We start from the raw sequence: 24,228 nt of genomic DNA on the forward strand, positions 1-24,228 counted from the left end.
GGTCTTAAAATCGTAAACGATCCCATGTTTTGTTTGTGCTATGAATGATAGGATTTTCGGCGACAATGCAAAACTATTTAACAACCGCTAAAACGTTGATTTTGTTTAACGTTTTATTTTCCTTTTTTTTGCTAAACTTTCTCTGTTGAACTAAAGGTGGGAATACAAAAGCAGATTGGCATTCGATTGCGAATCTGTCATTCGTTTTTACAGTGTCACTTAATATGCCACGCGGCGGTGTTAAGCTGCTTGTGTATACGCACTTTAAATCCTCAAACAAGATCAACGTCAAAAGTTGAAATTTGCGTTGTTCCTTTTCAATCTAGTAAATGTTGCAAAAGTTGTAAAGCGTAAACAAGGCAAACGATTTGAATAAAAAGTTGCCAAAGTTAAAAATGGAGAACTTCATGTCATACACAACATCAGAGTCAACAGCCATTTTCGTTCTGTTGTCGTTTCTTGGCAACGATAACCGATTTTTTCTTTATAATATCGAAAAAATGCAAAACCAGGTTCTGTACAAAATATACTAGCAAAAAAATATATATTTTGCAATTCATTCGATTATCGTAGTAACATTTTTGCACTTCTTATAGAAACAGAATCAAGTTCCAAGACATGACGCAACGCATTTATTGAGTTGTCTCTTAAACGTTTAAGCTTCCCACAGTATTCTTGATTCCGGCTTTCCATAATATTCGTAACTGATGAGGTTCTTGGATTCTGTTTCCCCCTCAAATTCACACCACACAAATTCGAACTAAAAACACACTACGTTTGTCTCGTTTGCTCCCGTGCACATAAAACAAAGTGAAAATGGTGGAAATATTTTCGCACTAAATAATATTAAACAATGAAAAATCCTTTTTCCCATTAAATTTTACGTGGACAATGGCCCGTATATGTAGGGTTGTGAGCTAAAGTTAAATTTAATCGAAAAAGTGCACGAGAACTTAAATGCGTAATCAAGTGAGAACGTGACGAAATTTACAAGTAATTAACCCCCTTACCATACCCTATCAATATGCCAGACCACAGAAAATTTCGGGAAAAATGGCAACGACCAAACTGTGAATGTATGACTTAATATGTGGTCTAAATGGAGTCGATCCCATGAAATTCTCGCAGCAAATTAAACATGGGCTCATTTCTGGAATTATTTTTTGTAGATTTTCATTTTCATGTTTTCTTCATTCGAGCCATTTTGTTATTCATTTAGTACATATAGCGTTTAGTACAAACACGTAGAACTCTTTGCTTCTCCCTTTTCGAAATCAATGTACACACTGCGTTCGTCTCGCTCACTCTCGTGTCTACATGTGCGTAGTGTCCGTTGTGCGAGAATGCAATAACCATAGTGGTATATTTTTTCCTTACCCTATTTTACTCGTGAGTAATTCGACGACAAATGTATATTTGGTTGAAACCCGCGTTCTTTCGGTCGGGTGCGCGTACGTTGTGCAGAAAATTTGTTAAATATAGTGTTTAAAGCCATTGCAATTGAATAAAAATACTACAAAAATATAATTTAATGTATGCTTCAAGAATATTGAGTGAAATTTTATGAATGCCTTTTGAATTAATGATCGGAAATTGTGTATGAAAAAAGTGAGACTCCGCTGGGCAACAGCACTGTATACAGAGAAACTACCCGAACAAACAACGAGAAACGGCAGAAACAACAGAAAACACTACGAGCGAACAATACCAAAAGCAATTAACAGATGAAGATGTGGAAAGAAATGTGAATAAAAACGTAAGAAGAATAGGAGTACGAAATACAAAAATTTTCACTATTCAATCTCGCTCGCGTGTATATGCGAATTGGTTGGTGACAGAAAAAAAAGCGACAAAAGGAAAAATTGCTGTTGCCAGTGTGCGTTCGTCTATTTGTATCAACGAAGAAGGAACGGTATAGGTGCTAAGTTTTAATAAAACCAGTTTCTCGACTGTTGTTGCCCGCGGGAGTTAATTCTAGTAATAAAACAAATTATCAAGGATTATAAGTGAATATGTTTGCATTCTTTAGATTCTAATCATAAATACATGCAACCAAACAAAACCAACTAACAGAGGTATATAAATAAATAAATCAAAAAAAGAAAACAAATTTAGCAATTAAAAAAAAGTGAAAAAGCAGCATTTTGTAAAGGATTTCAAAGAATGTAATTTTCAAGTATTAAACATCCCCATGAATTTACATTGAAATGGTAAATATATGTATATATACATTTTCTATGATTACTCCATGTTTGTGTTTATTTTGTCGATTCAGATAAATTGGTTTTTACAAGCATTGGCTTGTATAAAATTGTTTGTTGTGCTTCCCCAGATTTCGATAGAATTGTTGGTGTTCCACAATATCATATCAATAGAACGTTTAATAAATGGACTTAATTTTGACCTATAAAATGCAACTCTGTTTACTGTCAAAACCTGGCGTCCTAGAAAGAAAGGTTTACCGAATCTTGTCACTTGTCTAGAGGCGCACGCAAAATACGAAGTCGGCGTTAGAAGTTTTGTTAGTCAAATGCAATTGATAACATTAGTATAATCCTTGATAAGTGAACATGCATTGAAATAAATTAACTGTTTGTGAGAGAGATTGTAAGAAATGCCTCATATAGGCAATTTGTGGAAAAGAATGTGGTGAGTTTATAGAGCTATCGTGCAATCTGGAAATTTGTTCACGAAATTGTATTTTGTATATAGGCCTTAGATAATTTTGCCTTTATATACAATAATCACCACTCGTACCGAGTGACGACGTCGAAATAAAGTGTAGTGGCGGCTGCATTGTTCCGCACCGCCGTCATAACACGGCTTGGTTGTTTTTTTTCTTTTGGTCTAACACATTACGTCTCTTTCGTTTGTACTAAAAATCTACCGCCATTTTTTTCTTTCGAGAGTGAAAGAGACTTCTTCAAATTTGCTTCCAACCAGATATCCAGCCCATTCGCGCATTATTTTTGTATTTTTATTGTACATCATCACGTCGTTGTAGTCTTTTGCCGATGTTGGTGAGAGCGCACAAAGAAAACTTCTTCATTTTTATAATTCTTAATTTTCATTTACATTGTTCATGTGAAATAAATACTGTAAAAGCATCATTGTAAGCTCGAACAGTATTTAAATATTCTAGCCATGACGACTATTTTCTACAATCCTTCCGTTTTGTTGTGTTTTCTTCGTCTGATTGGTTTTGTTTTGTACGCAGCGAAGTTCCCCTACGCTGCTACTCGGCTGTCCTCAGTCTTCACACTTTTCCGCTACCACTTCATTCATCCATTCAGTAATTCTCTTTCTATGCCCATCATTCACTCTCGTCGATAACTCCACATACACAGAAAGACAACGAAATGGACATCGTATCGGATAATTCTTCCGAGTTTTCACCACAATGTCTACTGTACTATATTCGCCAGATATGTTTCTGCTGCTCATCTGCTGCAGAGTGCGTCGTTGTGAACTGATAAATGTGCTGTGTTGGGTATATGCGTTAGAAAAGGACAACAGCATTCAGGACGAATTTGAAAAGAAATGATTTTTCTGTATTGTGTATCAAAAGATACAAGTTTTGAAAGAATATCAAAATAATCAGGTAAACATTTTGTCTATCCAATACTTTCTTTTGCTGCTACATGCCATCCGAACATTGAAACAGGTGTTTTGATCGTTGGACGTTTGTGTATTTGTTTATTTTAGTGCCACTTGGAATAAAATAAATACTCGTCCTGTGACCAATACCTAACGTAGAATATGCCTCATCTAAAGAGAAAATTAAATGTAAATCCCCCAGATATTGACCTATCAAAATCCTCCCCTACGTTCATTAGCAAAGCATATGCAAGGGAATCCGAATACTCAATATAATTATAAAACCTACAATCCTAAATGAAAAAGTTTCATGAATTATGTTTTAAACGAAAGCATTGCATTGCTTACAAACATTTTTGAGGATTTAAGGAAGATCCATCAATAAAAACAGAGTACGTCATTAAAATGTCCTTTTTTTAATAGGATGGTAGATCAGTTATAGATAGCATGCATTGATTCTTTGTTTATAACAGAAGTCCTTATTAAGTTTCACTTTGACCATCGTAAATGTTTTCCACTGATAAAATTATTTTACTTTTCAGTATATCACCTTAATACCAAGGCCGTAAGACTTTAATACCTATGTACATACTGACGTCTCCTTAGTGAAAGCTTCTAAATAAATACCATTTGTTGTTACAAGTCATAAGATATACCTATCAGAAGACACAAAACAATTCCAAGTCAAGATTTGCTACGAACAGGTACTCCGAGACATTGCACGAGATATAGTAATCAGAAAAAACCTAGACGCAAGCACAATGTCCAAAAAACTAAGCTGACTTCCGATTTATTAGCAGTAGATGTATGGTAAGTATGAAAAATGTCCTTAGCAGAGTTTAGCAATTCCAATAAGCAGTATTCCTACTCCTCGCTGCCTACGGTCATTAATATGTATGTATATTTTTTTTATTTCTGTTAGTCATTTTTGCCGTAAAATGCAGCCTCCAACAACAGAGTCAGACAAAGCACAGAAGCAGCATTATATGGCCAAAGATCATCTTACTTCAGATATGCCCAGCATGATATACAAATTGCTCTATCAAAATAATTCCAGACCACTTCAACGGATTTGAAAACGCAAGATTTGCAAGACACAGTAAACATAAACAACATTTCTTAATAACAAAGAATTAAATATTATATATATATAAGTGTGACAAGTGACTATAAGGAAGGATTTGTCAACGAATTAGGAGGGAAGGAAGGAGGGTTCTAACCCCGATTACCAGTCAGTCCAAAAACAACACTAGATAAGTGTTTTTTCCACATCCACAGAATAATATATAAATCAAATGGCTCCTCCTTTCTCACGTTAAAGACAGATTATTACAGAAAAAGCACAAACGAACTTTGTATAGAAATTACAAACAGACCAAAACTGCATCACACCTTCGCTGGAAATAATTTTCTTTGACAACGGAAACAGAGGAGATTAAAGCCAACAAAATGTCACAAGAACCACCGCCCCGTATTGAACCCTACGTGGAACCGGTCAACGGTGTAGTGCAGCCTCCAATTGTGCCGCCACCTGACCGACCTGGCCGTAATACAAACCAACTACAGTATCTCATGAAGACGGTTATGAAAACCATTTGGAAACATCACTTTGCTTGGCCTTTCCAGCAGCCGGTCGACGCCAAAAAGCTAAACCTACCCGACTATCACAAGATCATTAAACAGCCCATGGACTTGGGGACAGTGAAAAAACGACTGGAAAACAATTACTATTGGTCGGCTAAAGAAGCCATACAGGACTTCAACACAATGTTTACCAATTGCTATGTTTACAATAAGCCTGGCGAAGACGTAGTTGTTATGGCCCAGACGTTGGAGAAAGTGTTCTTGCAAAAACTCGAAGGCATGGCAAAGGAGGAAATTGAATTAGAGCCTGTCACCCCAAAAGGTGGCGGTAAGAAGAAAGCCAGACCATCATCTGCTAAGCCAGCGTCGACAAACGCATCGCTGCATGGGGCTTCGACAACACCGTCTGGTGCTGCGTCTAGGGCTACGGGTGGAGCCAGTGGGCGGCCGCTTTCGGCGATGGGCGGAACTGTTTCTTCGTCTGGAGGAACACCAGGGTCTACGACTGGCATACCACCTATTTCCACAATCCCTCCCCAGACAGTACCGGGAAGTACGAACACGACTACTACCGCATTAGCGGGCGGAGCAGCTAGTACATTGCTGCCGGGAGCAAGTATCCTCCCAGCTAGTGGTGTAGCTAGCCATGTTTCACTGGTGGGGTCAGGCGTTGGATCGGGTGCCGTTGCTGGTGCAGTTGGCGTTAATTCCATTGATGGCAGTGCCGCCGGAGGTATTGGAGCGAACCCAACGGCCATTGCTAATACCGCGGCACCTGTACCTGCGTATCATGTAAATAGTACAGCAGCAGGCGTTGAAACTGTAATACCACCTCAGCAACCGGCTAAAATGAAGAAAGGAGTGAAAAGAAAGGCTGACACCACCACGCCCACCGCGAATGCATTTGAATCGCCCTATGCACAAATTGAATCCAAAAGTGCAAAAATCGCAACGAGGCGTGAGTCCAATCGGCAGGTAGGCAAAAAGGTAGGCAAACGTGTTGGAGCATGATGTGCGTACACAATTACGTACATTTAAAATACATACCTACATAAATAAATATACTTGAATATAGACACACAGTAGCCAATCACATACTTTTGCATATCATCACTTAATCGATCTGGTCCGCTCGCCATGAGCTATGTTCTTGGCAGCCAAGTTGGCGGTAAAATAATGTATACACTCTGGTTATTTTATTTCCAACTCGGCGTATGCCCTGATCTTTCATACATGTATATGTCATTTCCAATTGATTTATTCATTTTGAACATCATGCTTTCACCACACACGCTGCAACGCCTAATTTCTTTCATCCAAAATTAAATCATGCATGCTTTTCCCCCTCCATAACAACATGATAGCAACAATGGAGAGATATGTAGTTATAATCCATGTACTGTAATTTGTCTTCCACAGGACGCTGGTTACCCCATGTCACCGATGGGTGTTGGTGGGGTTCCTGGTGTAGCAGGAGGCGCCGTCGGCGTTCCAGGATCGGCGAAGTCAAAGGAGAAACTGTCAGATGCCTTGAAATCCTGTAATGAGATTCTCAAAGAGCTCTTTTCGAAGAAACATTCGGGCTACGCCTGGCCCTTCTATAAGCCAGTCGATGCCGAACTATTGGGGCTGCACGATTATCACGATATTATCAAAAAACCAATGGATTTGGGTACGGTTAAGGGGAAAATGGACAATCGGGAGTATAAAAGTGCACCTGAGTTCGCAGCTGATGTGCGATTAATATTCACCAATTGTTACAAGTACAATCCCCCAGATCATGATGTCGTCGCTATGGGCCGCAAACTTCAAGACGTCTTCGAGATGCGTTACGCTAATATACCGGATGAACCGGTGGCCAATGCTCATGCAGCTGCCGTAGCAGCAGCAGCGCATCACGGCTATGGCAAACATGATGCATCTGAATCATCTTCCGACGAGTCGTCAGACAGCGAAAATGAGTCCAACTCCGATGAAGAGCGTAATGCGAGGTTGAAGATGTTGGAAACAAAACTTCGCGACTTGCACGAGGAGATGAGAAAACTAATGGAGGAGGCCTCCAACAAAAAGAAGGCTAAGAAGAAAATGAAAGAAAAGAAGAAGGCTACAGTCAGTGGAGCTATAGGTGCCGGTGGGTTGGTGCCGGCGACGGGTGGTGGTGCATTAGCAACTGGCGGCGCCGGCGCCGCCTCTGGTGTTACCGGTGCCATGCACGGCCATGAAATGTCCTCTGCCATGGCTATGGGTCAAATTGGTACGGGCGGTAAGGGATCCGCTATGACACCGGGAATGACAGGGACATCTGCAGCGACCACAGGAAAAGGTGCTAAGAGTAAAGGGCAACGTGGTCCTAAAGGGGCAAATGCTGGAGGCGGAGCCGGTGGTGCCAGCGTCGCAGCTGGGGGTGCTTCCAAACGTACCAAAGGAAGTGCTGCTTCTGCTGCTGGTGGTGGTGCCAGCACTGGAACTGGAACAAGAGGACCCAATAAAAAGAAACCAAGTACTCAGGCAATGGTGTTTGATTCGGAGGAGGAAGATACCGCCAAACCAATGTCATATGACGAGAAGAGGCAACTGTCTTTGGACATTAACAAACTGCCGGGTAAGTGTTAATGTTTCAGAAACTGCAGAATTAGTTAACTATTCTAAGTGTTACTCCACAGGTGATAAACTAGGACGTGTTGTGCACATAATACAAAACCGAGAACCATCGCTGCGCGACTCAAATCCAGATGAAATAGAAATCGACTTTGAGACCCTGAAGCCCTCTACTCTACGAGAGCTGGAAAGCTATGTCGCGTCTTGTCTACGCAAAAAAACCCGTAAGCCTTACTGTAAGTTTATCCCAATGACACGCACTACTCAAATGTTGCAACTGCGACAAAAAGAACATCATAAACAGCTCTTAAGGAGCTGAAACGAATTTAAGACAAATTTACTTCTTTTGGAAATACAAAAAAAAAAAAAAAAAAAAAAAAAAGAATCTATGCACACCCACACCCCTCAAATCGATACAGTATAAGAGGAACTTTTTTAATTTTATGTTAAAATGACAATTTATTATAAAGAGTTTTTGTTGTTGTTCTTAACGTGCCTCTTTATTTAGTTCCCTCATGCTCGGTCATTTTGATTATACATTTCCAGCAAAGTATAGGATATCATCTATTGCCAATAGTTTTATTTGCACGAGAATGTGATGTCATCGGGCATCTCAATAGTATGTGTGTGTTTTAAGTCTTGTTTTAATTTAAGTTGAAATATCTCGCCAGTACATATTTTCGACCAAAAAATTCTCCGCCAAGATCGGCTAACTAGTGCCAATGCAAACAAATTGAACAGAAACAGAAACCAATAGGCGAAGATGAATGGAAAGTAGTGAACGTGTTAATTGGATGAACTAAAGACAAACTATATATCACTATTATATCTCGATTTGTATCTATAATTTACACTATAATTTTAATCTTATCCTATGTATTTCCACTTGTATGTATACTTTCTTTTCTATTCATACCCTGTAGTACCAAAAGTCTCGTCTGTAAGAGAAGGGAAAGAACATGTTTAATTAATGCAAAATTGAAAATCTGGTGATGGTTTTATAATTTGACTATTGTGCATGATTTTATTTTTCCGTCTAAATTGGATTTAGTTTGTTTTGAAAAGCCTATCAATTAATTTTACATTACAATTGTTTAACAATAACGTGCTATTAGTAAATTTCGATAGAAGAGTCTGATTATATTTGTGTTGTATGTGACGTCAGAAATATTTAAAACTCTGCTTTTCCCTATTCTCTTTTTTCCACAGACAAGAAGCCCTCTGGCAAATCAAAAGATGAACAAATGGCCGAAAAGAAACAGGAATTGGAGAAACGTTTACAAGATGTCACCGGTCAATTAGGTACCAACAAGAAGACAGCCAAAAAAGGTAATTATTTCTCCTGAATACATACGTGTTGTTTTTGTAGTTTGATGACTTGTACACCATAGCCGAAGATCACCTATAATATTCTCCCATGTTAGTTTGCTCTCTGACTATATTCCATTTGCATTTTTCATTTCAGACGAATCATCGAATAAAGTGGAAGCTGTTCAGCCTGCAAATCGCCCATCATCCAGCTCTAGTTCGAGCGATTCATCCTCGTCCAGTTCAAGCGATAGTAGTTCTAGCGATTCGAGTGACAGTGAAGCAGGTTAGGACGCGTTTATTTATTACAAATAATTTTGTTTTATATTATGTTTTATTATTATCATTATTATTACTATTACCATCAAGAATATCGATTTAAACGGAAATGAAACCTACCCTATCTTAATACTATATACCTTAGCCCCTTACCTACCTATCCTATACTAGAGAACAAAACTAAAAACAAGGATGTATCAACAAGTTATCTTAAGCACTAAATTGTTTTAGTGACCGCAATTCCTTTTGTTCAGATACTTTTCTTTTTATGATTTCAACAATAACATCCTCTTTATGGTTGCAAGCATTATACACAACACAACTACTAACAATCGAAAATAGATGTAATAATAGAATATTTGTATTTAAGTCGAGAAATATATATATACTAAAAAATCATCATATATACATAAAATGTATATATATCCAGTTGCATTAAATCCTTTGAAAATTTCAAAAAAACAAAACTTGCGTATAATTTCATGCTTGTCGGGAAAGAGTAGTCGACTCGATTTCAAATTTTCTATTTTCCATCAAGAGATGTCTCTTGCTTGCTTGAATGAACCTTAAAGACCTTGTCCTTAATCATGGTTAGCTTTAGCAATAGCACTATATTGCGTTTTTGTGCGTTCGGTGTTACTTCAAGCAAAGCCTCCTTCAAATAATTTTCATAAACGGGCAAAGTTTTGTGATCATGATCTGTGCACTCAAAGAAAAATGAAAATAACTTCCGTTCAAGGTATTTAAAATAATGTATATTCCTTTTTCTGCATATGTCAATTGGCACGATGTACGAAAGTGTAATAAGTGGGTTGTTTGTTTGTTTCGTTTAAAACACTCTGGAACAAAGTTCCAGTTTTTAAGTGCAATATAATTTTGTTTCCTTCTGTTGTAATCAAAACCACGACGGTTATAGACATTAATGTGGCCAGTGTCGGTCCGGTTTGCTCGCTGTGCGCATGGTTCCATACAGCCGAGTCCGACATGCATAAGTACTTCTTTTTTAGCTCAAAGCGCGAATGGTCACAAAACTTAACTTGCATACGATCATGAAAATAAAATTATTTGGCACTTCTTTCTTCCCCATTAAGTCTGTTTGTTATTTTTTTTTATCCTGATTTTTTTTTTTTTTTTTTTTTTTTGGTGGAAATAGATAGTTCAGTTAACTATCACGAATATCCACTGTATTTTTTGGTATATATGTATGTATCTTCCCGATAATAAAAACGTTTCCTTTGTAAACCATTTTAATACTACTAACTAACGTGGCTAATGCTTGAATCATTAAACTTGTACAACACTAAGTTTTACATATTTATTTCCGAAGTAGAGAGATTTTTTTTATTATCCCTATGCTTATTAATATTATTATTACCAATTATTATTATTTCCTAATATGAATGTGAATTTGAAGAAAATCGTGAAGCAATTGTGTATTGGGGGCAGCCAATCATTCCAAGCAAATAAAAAGCAACATATAGCAGTTGTAAGACAAACTCGAATTGAATCAACACGTCAAAGAAACCATAAAATAAAAGCAGCAGAGCATTGCTACGTTGAGTTTAGATTTTAAAACATAAATTTCAATTGTTCACTTGTTTATTTGGCTAATGAAAATACAACTTTCAAAGTTTTATTTGGAGGTTTCTGATACTGATACTGATACTGACACTGACCTGGCTTTGACGCAAACTCACTTCGGTAAATGCGAAAGAAAATGTCTAACGTACCGTACCGTCAGTGCTAAAACAAAAACGCATGTCCTACTAAAAAAATCAAAAAGTATCTTTTTGCGAAATGTTTGTAATTCAAAGGCCCATGCGTTTTGTAGAGAAAAAAAGAATAAAAATTGTATTCAAAAGAAGCATACTTGCATTGTGAGTTTCCTGGCCTTTTTCTTCGGGGTCGGTCAGTACGTTTGGACAGGTTTCTTCTGTGTCAATGCACAAGTTAGGAATACTTTCTTTCGCATTTGCAGAAGTACGTAACAAACCAAATGGAAAACATACATATGAATACTCCGAGATAACCGGCTGACGAAAAAATAAGGAAACACGTTAAAGTCGCGCGTATTTTACATTTTTGTAAGAGAAGTTCAAGTTACAGATTTCAAAATTGTAAAAATAACTTTACAATTATGATTCGTAGTTTTAATTAAAATTATTGTAGTACACTTGCAGACAATGTGTAAAAAGTGTGTAAAGTTAAAAACAAACAGATTTGCAAAACGATATCCTCCTCCGCCCACGACATGGATAAACAAACACCAATATATGCCTCACTTATACTGTCATGTGTCCAACATATCTTACTTATTAAGAATATAATAATAACTTTAAGAAAATGTCTTCCTTCTTCGGGATTGCAACGACAATGATATGAAAATAATAGCACGCCTGCAAAACAGCAAGCGTAACATTCTTCCTAAACATAGAAGCAAGCGACAAAATGCAGTTCATGTCAGTCTGTTTATTTCTTTTTTAAGTTGCAGCCTAAGTCAGTTTGGATTTATAATTGTACAATGGATCCTATGGATTCAATACCAACCCCACCCCGAATATGTGGCAACACATCCCTCCCTTCATCTATTTTAAAGTCATTGGACTGGCATTTCAATCGCTATATATTCTATAAGTCTCATTCGAATTAAATACATATGATCCCTTCCTCCACCAATCACCCCTCCCCCTTCATTGATGTTTGCCTCGCAACTTGGCAATCCGGTCGAATCGGACTTTTTAAACACCATATTCTTGTGGACCTGTTCCATGGGGTTGGCTTTTCTAATGTAAAACGAGACGCCATCAAAGTCCATTCTTAAATTCCAACTCTACTGCCCTCTATTGTATTGTGGATGGATATATATATGTATATGTATATATGCTTGGTCCTCCCCACATATTTTTAATCATTAACGTATTTTAATTTTATAATATTTTTACTTGTTGTCCTTTGTATATGTTGTGTATCACGAAGAAGTGGAAAATTGGTCCAACCTGTACAAAAATACAACTTAAATCATGAATTTTAGGCAAACTTTAGGTGATTTAAGCGCGCGTCTAAACTTGTTATAGCTGAGCGAGAGTGAAGAGTCGTTCGCTTTTTCCCCAAATGCGGTTAATTTGATAGATTTCGGCTGTCGGCTTTCCCCTTTACACATTGTTTGCACGTTTTTCATTCCTTTTTAACAAGAAACAAATATAAAGTATGAACTAAGAAAATATTATTGTTTACACTGATACTGGAAACAAATGTTAAAGAACGTACAATTTTGAAATTGTAAAATACAAGCATAAAGAACGAGAGTGAAATATGTTATTATTATTGTAAACTTAAGTGTGTACCATCATTTGTGTGTATTTAAATTACGATTACTTTACAGTTTTGCAGCTCTCAGCCTCAGAGAAGAATATATATTATACATTGTAATAGTTAAAATCAGTAAAAGGGAATTAGCGTTGAACTTGAACGTGAACGTCATAAATGTAGTAGCTCTCAAATCCGAATGCTGCGAATGATGCGTTTGTGTCGTTCTAATGCAAGTGCATTGCGGAGATTAACTCCAACATTTCTAATTTACAATCAATCAATCAATCAGTTCATAAGTAATATCGAAAACTTGCAGATATGCACGACGTTTAATAAATATTCACAAACGATCGAATCGCAGACTGTTGAAAGTTATTCTCTCTTGACACGGATAATACGGTCACAATCCGCCTGGACCGCGACGAAGACAAACGACGAAGATAAGGAGTCAAAAAAATACCACGGCCAACCGCCATATTTGGACTCTAAACGCAATATTTCTTGTATACTTTTATTCGTACTGAAGAAAGTACTGTCGAAGACCTTCTGCATTGCATTCACAGTATTCCCGCGGTGGTAAACTGAAAACATTCAATGACATAAAATGCACTATGCAACAACATTTTGCCAAGGCATGCATCATTTATAATAACTAAGTTTAAATTTAAGTGTTATAGAAAGAAAAAAAAAAAAACGATAAACATTAATGAAAAAAAAGTAATACAAATATGTTAAAAACAGACAGCAGACAGACAGACAAACAAACAAGCAAACATGATATCTAAAAGTGTTTAAGAGCATATTAATTTTTAAATTTTATATATAAATATACATACATATTTTTAATGTTAGTTTATTTTCTAACACATTTCAATTGTTGTTTAGCATTAAAATGTAAGGAAAACTCAAACAGAACACCTTGAAATACACATACTATTATTTTTATAATTGATAGTCGGTTACTTTCATGTATTTTTATTTTTCACACATTTATATATAAATATTCAATTCAATTATTATTACAAAATATATTTCTAAATGAGAGCCACACTAAACATTACCAATTCTTGAACTTGAACTTGAACTAACGCCCTCCCTTCGTTCACACAAACCGAAGGAGGTGATCCCCAATAGACACATACATGCATACATACACTTACACACTCGTATATTAGTGGCTGAAACTGAAAAAGAAACCCATAAATCTAAAAAGAAGTAACATTAAATAAATTATAAATCTAAGATGATAGTAATTAAAGAAAATTCACAGAAACAATACAAGAAATAAACGTGTTTTCAATAAAAAAAAAAAAAAACAAATCGCGGCTATTTTTCAATCTTTGACCTAGTCCATTTTCGGTTTTTTTTTGGGAATTCAGTAGGGATGATAGGCTTAAATTATGATGATCGGTCTTATTGTTCAACTGCTCATCGTCGTACTGCTGCTGCTGCTGCTGCTACAACACAATTGCTTCCAGGTTTTCTATAGAAGAAATGATATTTTGTATTTTATTCATTTGTTAAAAACCAACATCAAAGGTATTTACCATTAAGCTATGGAAGTTGACAGCCAACACTCACTTATAATGATTTTTTCATCACAATTTCTAGGCGATGCCGAAGGTCCACCGAAAAAGAAAAAAACCCGCGATTCAAATGGCAGCAATGTAAGTATCCTTCATTGAATTTCTTTTAAATAAGAGTTTGCAAAAAGTTGGCATTCGACAATGGAACGAACTGTCAATTTTCAACAGGGTTGGGACCGCCTGCGACAAAATGTCGCCCGGAAAACACCTTTATCGGCTTTATTAGATGCAGCGAAATAACATAAAATGTTAGAAAATCGATGAAAAACTTAATGGCCAAAGAGAACGAGATATAGTTTTTTTTTTTTTAAATCCTGGTGCTTCAATCTTTGGCATGGTATCTTCAGGCAACCTCTGGTATTAGTCTATACAACGAACGAATTCTAATTAGGCGATCTTAATCAAACCAGAAAATGACAAAGGATTTCAAGATTTTTCGTGATAGTCGGTCTTTCCGCACAAATGAAGCGGGGCGATGAAAATCACCTTTTCTTACGTAGGCTATATCTAATTTGTTCTCTATTTTTGGTCGTACACATAATCAAAACTGTATCCTAGTTGAATTAGCCACTGGCAATTGCAATTTTTTTAATGAATCAATGCACACACACACAGTTTGTTATTGTTGTTGTTGTTGTAGAGAAGCTTTGGCCGACTACCACCCTCACATAAACGGGTCTAGCTAAAACACTTCTAGTGACTAATCTTATTAACGGTTGAACTCGCTATGTCGGTACTTGCATTTGTCATTTAATCACGAGAATCGATCGTTGAAGCCGAGTTTTATGTATGTTACATGTATTGCCACCTTAGGATAGCAGCCCAGCCAATTACTTGGCACTGTACTCAATCAAATCCCCATTTAACAACGAAATTCACTCATATTCTTGTTTGTGGCCATTGTCAATAACATTTTGTAGGTAAATAATACAGTTATAACGACACCAACTAGTGCGAGTGGCGGTGCGGATTCGGCGGCAGCTGCTGGTGCTTCAACAGCAGCAATAGCAGCTGATCCACCTCAAACCTTGAATACTGTGCCGACAGCATCGAGCACGGCTTCAGCAGGAACCATGTCGTCAGTAATAAGTACCCAATCAACGTTAACAGGATCAAGCAGCCAAGCAAGTGCTACTACTACACCACTGGGCGGACTGGGAATGCTGAATAGTGGATCTCTGATGGCCTCAACGAATGTGTCGATTGCAGGGCCGCAACAGCAACATGTTCCCGGAATGAGTAAGTTCTCTCTAGTTGCATGGAGAACTGGCTTCTGTGAGCGTTTAAATGATTAATTCTTTGTTGTTTTCCTTTTTTTTATCATTTTTTTGCCTTCCTCGCTCCGTTCATTCTCCCCCTCCGTTGTTCAATTGTGAATTTGTCTACGTGTGCATGATGCGTTTGTGTAGTGGGCGTAACGACACCAACTTCAATGGGAAGTGCCACAATAATATCAAACAACAACAGTAACAACTCTCTGTCTGCGGCAGCAGCTTTAAATAACAACAACATAAATCCTATTAAGACACCTTCTGTCACACCTACATCAGCAGCGAATCCATCCGTCGTTCCGACAACAGGAACATCATCTACATTAGGCCTATTTAGTAGTGTAAGTTCTGATGTTGGAAGTGCCGGAGGTGGTGTTGGTGGGGCTAACGGCGGTGGCAGCACAAATGGACCAAGTGACTTGACAATGCCGCCAAACTCATCTGTAAGTGTTAACACGGCGACGGCCACGGCTGCGGCACACACCAGCGCACTGAGCAGTGACGGTTGCCCTGTTAGTGCGACAAGTGTGGCCAGCAGTAGCAGCAGTGTTACACACACAAGCAATAGTGCGGGAGGAGGCATTCGCATTGCCAGTAACCTTCACAAATTACCTTCGGACGTTGTCGATACGCCAGCAAGCATAGGTGGCCCCGCAACCACGTCACAGGTGCCATCTTCAGCTTCTCTGGCGACGGGTCTCAAACAAATTCCTCAGTTCGATGACCCTGTCGAGCAGTCACTTGCTTCCCTGGAGCAGCCCTCGTTGTTGGCACAACCCTCCACCAGCAAGAGTGCTGCTGATAATTTCCTAATGGCTGCTGCCGCGGGTATTAATGCGGCTCATTTATTGCAACAGCAATCATCAGTACAACAACAGCAGCCAGTGTTTGGAAGTGGCCAGGCACAATCGCAGCCGAGCCAGGCTCATGGCGGGGGAAACAATCAGCACCACGTCGAATTTATGAATGAATTGCTGTCGAAAGGTGCGGCATCAGCCGCAGAAAACGTTCCGGGAATGAATGGCAACCATTTTCCATTGATGCAATTTGGTCTAATGGAAGGTCTGAATTCCATGATGCAACAACAGTTCCAACAAGCCGTTCAACATCAGCATGCTCATAACAACGGTTACAATATGGGTGATGTGGCAACTTCAAACGCACTCGACAGCCTTGGGATAAGTTTGGGCCTACCGCACGGAGGTGGAGCGGGAGGCGCCTCTATCTTTGACCAGTTACCGGGTCGAAATGATAATCATTTGCTGGCCATGATGATGAGTGGCGGAGCAGCTGGAATGCCTAGCAACTTGTCACTCGGGGGCCCAACCGTTGGAACAACGATATCGGGAATGGGTGGAAAAAAGGATGCTAGCTCCAGTAGCAGTAGCAATGGCGACCAGTCGCAGCAGCATTCATCAAACAAGCTGCTAATAACACCCAAGCCCATCGAATCAATGATGCCTAGTCCCCCCGAGAAGAAAGGCCAACATGCATCCCAGCAGACGATAGGTGGCACAGTGGTGGCTCCACCACTACAGTCGCCATCCGATTTAAAAATACCCTCAACAACAGCTGCAGGTGCAGCTGGCAATCAAGCAATCTTCGCTCCGAATGTAAAGAATCCCAGTTCATGGTCAATACTCGCCGGATCGCCACAGAACACTCCCACCTCGAACAAAACCAAACCAGCCATGGACTCATTCCAGCAATTCCGCAATAAAGCCAAAGAAAAGGCCGACCGTCAAAAACAGCTGGAGGCCGCTGAAAAGGAAAAGGAACAGAAGCGCCAAAAGGAAGCGGCCGAAAAAGAGCAGCAGCGTAAGCAGCATTCAAAACCACCACTGCACATTGTCGGCGGAAGTTCGAATTCCAGCAGCAGCGGCAACGGTAATGGCAGCACCGGTCCAAATAGTCTCTCTGGGTCGCATCATCAATCGGTGAATGTTTCAAGCGGTGTGCAACCGCCACATGCACATGGTGGCAGTGTAGCCAACCCGCATTTAGCTGCATCCATAATCGAATCTATGGAAAGCGGGAGGTAAGTCCGAACAGTGGATTCATTGCATTATAGGGTGGCGCTGATCATGTTTTTCTTCCTAGGAAAAGCGTACACGACATTCAGCCATTATCGCGAGTAGTGGACGATATCAAGGCTTCCCCACAGGGTTGTGGTTCACCTGCGGGCACAGCGCAGCAATCGCCACAAGATCGGGCAGCCGCCAAACGAGCTGAACTGAGACGCATGGAACAAGAACGAAGAAGACGAGAAGCGGTAAGTAGCACCTACCACTCCAGTACCTATGTTAACCTGTTCCAAGCCAATACTCAGTTTAATATTTAAAGAAATGATTCAGAAACAATGCGATTGTTGTATTTTACTAATGGGACTATTTTCCATTCTTTCCAGAGAGCTGGTCAGATTGACATGAATATGCAAAGTGATCTAATGGCAGCATTCGAAGAATCGCTTTAATATATGGCTAAATAACTTCCACATCGGATCCTGTTGAATATATCTCCTCTTTGTTGTCATAAGAAATTAATTTATATACATAACATAAATATATACAGAAACAAGAAAAGAACCCTATATCACAAAAAGGAAATAAAACTTTTAATTACCACAAACCTCTACTAGAAATGCATATTATGTTTATAAATGTAGAACAATTAAGAAAAATGAACAAAACAAAGCCACTCCAAGTTTACAAGAAGAATAAATTATAGAACAGCGCTGGATGGAACCAGCGGCAGTATAACAATCACTATTAAACTTAGTTAAGAAGAGGAACTACGTGACAGCAGACACACATTGGATGTAAGGGCAACGAAACCCCACAATATATAAGCAAGGAAAACAAACCCCTTAAGCTACTAGAACCGATTTGGAACAGAGGAGAGCAAGGATTTACGAAGCAGTCACATGGAGCAATTTCTAATTTTTATACATTAAACTATAATTTTTTACTTTATTCTTTAAATCGTTATTTAATTATATGATACGAAAATATTAGATGATGAACAATGTTTGAATCAAAGGTAACATATTAATGGCATGATTTCCTTTATTATATATTTACACACATCTTATTATTATTATTCTCTTTTCTAAGCGAAAATACAAAATAAAAAGTAGATGTAATTAAATTATCATAAATAAATAAAAAAAAAAACATAAACAATTACAAATAACTATAAAATATTGTATTAGTAGTTAGTAGTAAACTACTTCGTGTAATAATAAACAAAAATAAAAATGCAAAAGAAAAATCACATTATAGTAATAAAGAAAACAAATATGTAATAATAACAACAATACCAACAAAACAACAATTGTAATTATTATTCACATAACCTAAACAAATAACACTATACACATTGACATGGTAAAATGCTGCATCCCCGCAAACAAATACATATGACTCTCCAAACGGCTTGCCAACGTCTGCGTGTATGCTTGGATTGTCATATGCATTTCCTATATAAATATATTTACATACACTTAAGTAAAACCCTCAAACAGCATTCATCACTCATTACTAATACGATGGACTAGACACTCGATCGGAACTTCTCGTATACAAAAATGACACTGAAAACGTTTAAAAATCAATAGTTTATTTTTATTATTTTTAAAGCGATATTTTTCTGTTTATTATCAGAAATAAAATAATACAAATTTTCAAAATGTTATGTGAAGACATGAAAAGCAAAATCTGTAGCATAAAAATTAATGTTTTTTAATTATAACAATACAATAATAAATATTAATTAAAAATAAAAGCGAACACCAATAAATACAAAATCCGAAAACGATGCAGTGGAAACTGTTTTTGGAAGAAAACGAATTATAAATAGGTGAGGAGTTTTACTCTTTTTCCATTATCTCTTACCTGCCGATATCGGAGGTGGTCTTTATAGCTTGGCATCATTACACTCTAACTAGTTGTAGCCACCATATTAACGTTTGATGATTTTCACAGAATCACTTTCTAAGTTCATTGGCTCGTATGTTCATGTATTTCTTCTTTGACCCCAGGATGAATCCTATCTCGTCGATGACGATCGGTTTAGATTTGAATATGACTGCATAGACAAATGAAGATATAGACAACGAAAAGTTAGTTTTGTCTTTTTATCCAGATGGCGCTCATCATGTTTTGCATAGTCAATCAAATCAGCATTTACGCGTTCAACCCACTCGACTTCGAAAACACATTTTATTTGTTATTTTAAATGACAAATATCCTACAGTTTATAATATTTTTTACATTTTACTTCAATATTCTCACTCAAACCGCTTAAACTATATTGATGACATCTGTTGATCCGATTTTTTCCAAGATAAACGGTGAGAGCATTTTGTTTGCCATATTTTCATTTGTCTATGATGACTGTCTTAAAGTACGTTTACATTCAAACTCTCTGTCCGGTAATTGGCCAATCACAATAAATTTAATGTATGCTAGTATAGTCGGGGCTATCTATACTGCTGCGAGTTTTTATATGTAAACGTACTTTATCTAGGTATATGATCAGGTCAGACGGAAGGAGAATTAATTAAAATATGATCAGTCTGAATATCAAAGCTTCTCTGTCGTAGCGATTAAAGATATTTCGCCTCACTTCAAATACATTTTTTTTGATACTTTTTCAGCCGACAGCATTAATAAACAGAAAAAAAAACTGTGCACCATTAGTTGGTTTGTGTCTTTGAAATCAACAAAGAATTTTAATTGCTTTCACTTTTTTATTCACAATGAATATTTTTTGGCGCCCAATATAATATTTGGCGCAATAACGATTTTAGCTGCGAAATTGGAAGACTTATTGTGTTACTCACTGATAGTCCATGATAATTTTGTTGATTTCGGAGAAGCAAAGCAATTCAAGTGGTATTTTAAGTGTTGTTGCCATTGGCAAGTGAAAATGTAGCGGAAAAATATATTGAAATGAGGTTAAATGAAATTTTTGTTGCAGCGGAGAAGTTTGGTTCGGTTCATACGCCATGGTTCAAATCAGAGCCTATTCAATAAGATCACACAGGATGCGATTTCAGTCCAAAGTATATTTCACAAATTAATTAATATTATTAATAAATATATCGACAGCTAATGAAGAGAGTAGCGCTGGCCTTATCGTGTCATCTTGTAAATAAAGTCCATTAAAGAGATCGTATAAGCACAACGAAAATCGACCATTGTGATTGAAATAATCTCTTACCGTAAACATTTTTGTTTTTATATTCGCACACTCACGCATATCGCAAGTGCATCCATTTTGATAATGCGGAGGAAATCAGCTGGTCTAATCAGAGTACGAAAACTGTATTTTCTCAAAGTGCGAAATGAATTAACGGGATCTGTTTTATATTTCATACTGTGTAGGTGAGTGGAAACAAAAACTAAACTGACGCAACATTGAAAACGAAACGTTGCAAACGTTTCCCCGTAGATTAACTGATTAAAAATTATGTAGAAACTAATATTATGTTTATGTTACGGCATTCGTATTTTTTTCCTATAAGTTGTTTTTATCATATAAAACAGCAATAAGTTCTGCCCAAGGCTAGTTTTTGCACCACTGTAATAATATAAAAGGTGTGTCCGGTTATTTTTCCTGCAGGAATTATACACCGACTTCTTTCTCTGCCAGTAAGGTAGTTTTATTCTCTTTTGCCAGAAAACTGTAAAAGTATTAGCTGATTTGTCAAAGCAAAGCAATTAGTGCGTCATAAACAGAGATTAATCATGCAAAGACTAAAAATTAGCCGAAATGTTTTTAAATCGCTTGTCCGAATATAAATCATTGTCCAAAAGGTGGTAGTAAATAGATTTATGTTGACTGCTAAGTTACTCAATATGAATTATCTCGTAACTTCAGTTTTGTTTTAATTATTTTTCAGATAATTAGAATTCAAAATTGTATTATACCACTAAACTACTAGTTTATCACTTGGAAAATTGCATGCCAAATTGATGCCATTTTCTCAACAATTTAAAAGGTTGGGTGCATTCATTGTTTGGAACAACCGTTTTTGCTATATTTTGCTTAATGCTGTTCGCGAACTTTTTGAAATATTTATAAGTGGGAGAGATAATTCTGCAGTATAAGTTACTGAGCAGCTTTTACTGGAGAAGTTGTCGTACGCACCTTTTTACATCGGCCACCAAACAGCAGTTTCTCAATCAGCTGTTGATGATGCTAAACAATTCTTGGCGAATAACATTTTCGAGTAAGAAAATCTCAGCAACTCAACTGTCAAAATGAATTTCAGCACTCGTTCTCACTTACTGGACTTCTGGCGGTTATTTAGTACAAACTATTGGATTATCATACACACCTCTAATGTTGCGAGTTTTCTAACTCCGTTTGATTTTGCGGCATTTTATTCTATCCCTTTGTTTTAATGAAAACGTTTACGTTTTTTTTTTTAAATTGTTTTTTATTTTGTATAAAAGTACTACTAAACTATTTACTACTACAAGCAGGGGATGGAGGTTGGAGGTATGTATGTACAAGAGTAACCCAAAAATTGGTTCAGTCAGTCAACCGATCTACAGCTAGGCCTAAGGTCTAAATACAATTGTGTAAGTGTAAAGTTTACGAGTGTGTCACAGATAGGCTTTTGTAATTGAAGCGTTCAACGCAAGCGGGGCGGAGGCGGCAGGGATGCATTGTCAGGCTCACATTTTTGACGTCAGCGCTGCCAACTGGGCTTTGAGGGCGTCGATTTGGCACAACAACTCGATGTTCTGGCGCTCCAAGTAGGCAGCACGGATGGCGATCTCGTCTTCCTTGATGCGGCGACGGTCACGGGACTTCTTGGCGGCAGCGTTGTTTTTGCGGCGGCGTTCATAGTAGGCAGCATCTTTGACTATGCCTCCTGAGGTCGATACAGAGTTCTGGCCACTGGTGTTGGTGTTTGCGTTGGCTGGGGCGCCACTGGCGGCCACTGACGACTGGCTGTCATTGCCGGAATTCGAATCACAGTCGCTCGATTCCTCGCACTGCTGGCGTTCTTCGTTCTCGCTGTTGTTGCTGGAGGAGCCTTCGTGGATGCTGCCGCTGCGCGAGCTTGTGCGTCGCATTTTTGGGTTGGTGACAGTGCGCGAACCGCCATTTGAGCTGCGTATTTGTTCGAGCACCCGTTTGCGGTATTCAGTGTAGCGCTCGACACGTGGGTTGTCAAGCAAAACATCGGTTGCTGCGAAATTGGCTGCTATGACTAAGGGGTCGCGGGGAAAAGCTTTGAATGGACGAGTGGTCTTGGCATCGAGGGGAACGGAAATGTTGGTGCTGCTGGTTGGTGTGGTAGCTGCAGTGGGTTGCTGTTGCTGCTGTGGCGAATGTGGCTCAGCCATGTCCTTCTTCATGGAAACTGCGGCGGCAAACGTTTGCAAGAGACTGTTTCCCGATGTAGCGGGAACTGTGGATGGGACGACACCAGCAGATGGCGGCGGTGTAGTCGACATGGGTTCTTGTTTGATACCGTTGGCGTAATATAAGCCCGGGTACAATGAAGCCAAGCCGGAAGGCAGTGGGTTTTGAGACTGTTGCTGTTGCGCCTGGGCTGCGTACAATATGTTGGTAGGCAATAGAGCGGCAGCAGCAGCAGCTTGTTGCGAAACCATTGATGTGGGCGACCCAGCGGGAGAGCCTGTGCCCAAACTAGAGTTGGTGTGGTATGGTGAGGGGGTTTTGCGGGCAGCTTCAGCCGAGTCGCATCGGCGTGACAAGTCAAGAACTTCCGTTCCATGGGAAGTCGTGTGTTGTTGCGGCAAGGCCGTGTTCATTAGCTGTTGTTGCAACTGTTGCTGGTAGGCGTATGCCGAATACAAATCCAGTGCAGGCATCGGTGGGGACGGTGGCTGTAGATGCATTGGCTGCTGATGGCTGTGGTGTACTGCAGCGGCTGCTTGCAGTAGGCCTGTGCGATCTGAAACAAGGAGAGAATGCGTCTGTTAGTAACGAATTTTCCAAGCGCATCAAAGTGATGCGTTGTTGTATTAGAGCGAAGGACTTTTAAAAATACTAACCATTTTTTAGATCTAAAAGAAATTGGCCGGACATCAGTTTTTCGTGAATCATCATGTTGGAGCTTGGGTATGTTTTAATCCAGGAGATAGAGATTTGCGTATAAATTAATCCTACGGTTGTATGTCGGTATTCGGAGATAGATTTTTTCGTAAGTGTCAAAAATTGTTTGAGATCCTTTGATTTTTCATACAGCGCAGGCTGACGTGTTATCTTAAACAATGTTCGAAGTGTACTGATTTGAAAACGAAAACGCCCGGCCTTATATACACAGGCCAGTTGCACGTCTACAGCACCTACGCGCCGGCGTTGCAATTTCATTGACAGGCAAACCAGGCAGTGCAGGCTTCCTTTCTCTCTTCTACCTATGCACCGGGTACAGCTCTAACTCTTTTTCCTATCGTCTCACTCTTTCACTTTTCGAGCGAATAGGGGAAGGGCATCCAGAGAGCAGGTAGCTGTGGCTATTTCAATGAAACAAAAGGGTGGGACAATGGGCTATTATGATTTTCCTATGTGACATTATGAGGGAGGTTTGATTGGGCACAAGTCTCGGGAGAGGGAGAGAACAGGACGAAATTGTCCCAATATTATTTACTGTATCGCAAAGATATGCTAACGATTACGACAATAATGTCGTGGAATCAAATAACGAACAG

General features: G+C 38.6%; 2 protein-coding genes across 8 annotated transcripts; one reads left to right on the plus strand and one right to left on the minus strand.

Annotated features, from left to right (window-relative positions):
• The first annotated feature begins 787 nt into the window (after nucleotides 1-787).
• LOC101896324 (homeotic protein female sterile) lies at nucleotides 788-18,160 on the plus strand. Of its 7 annotated transcripts, none has more exons than XM_011298143.3 (13): nucleotides 788-993; nucleotides 2,030-2,210; nucleotides 4,140-4,407; nucleotides 4,520-6,168; nucleotides 6,601-7,783; nucleotides 7,845-8,015; nucleotides 8,989-9,108; nucleotides 9,245-9,373; nucleotides 14,287-14,342; nucleotides 15,182-15,500; nucleotides 15,671-17,570; nucleotides 17,633-17,804; nucleotides 17,940-18,160. In XM_011298143.3, exons 4-13 carry the CDS (start codon nucleotides 5,047-5,049, stop codon nucleotides 18,003-18,005), a joined length of 5,238 nt encoding a protein of 1,745 aa, XP_011296445.2. In that variant the 5' UTR covers nucleotides 788-993; nucleotides 2,030-2,210; nucleotides 4,140-4,407; nucleotides 4,520-5,046; the 3' UTR covers nucleotides 18,006-18,160. The 7 variants fall into 7 exon arrangements, with proteins under 7 accessions (XP_011296445.2, XP_011296448.2, XP_011296447.2 ...); XM_011298145.3 differs by lacking the exon at nucleotides 788-993 and adding an exon at nucleotides 1,397-1,533; XM_011298146.3 differs by lacking the exon at nucleotides 2,030-2,210.
• A 3,796-nt stretch (nucleotides 18,161-21,956) lies between these two features.
• Nucleotides 21,957-23,867, minus strand: LOC101896862 (protein giant). The gene is made up of 2 exons (XM_005177343.4): nucleotides 23,572-23,867; nucleotides 21,957-23,471 (listed from the first exon to the last, which is right to left on the minus strand). The coding sequence occupies exons 1-2, from the start codon at nucleotides 23,624-23,626 to the stop codon at nucleotides 22,219-22,221; spliced, it is 1,308 nt and encodes a 435-aa protein (XP_005177400.2). The 5' UTR covers nucleotides 23,627-23,867; the 3' UTR covers nucleotides 21,957-22,218.
• Nucleotides 23,868-24,228: the final 361 nt, after the last annotated feature.

This window comes from Musca domestica, unplaced genomic scaffold (genome assembly GCF_030504385.1).
Source record: "Musca domestica strain aabys unplaced genomic scaffold, Musca_domestica.polishedcontigs.V.1.1 20, whole genome shotgun sequence".
NCBI lineage: Eukaryota > Metazoa > Arthropoda > Insecta > Diptera > Muscidae > Musca > Musca domestica.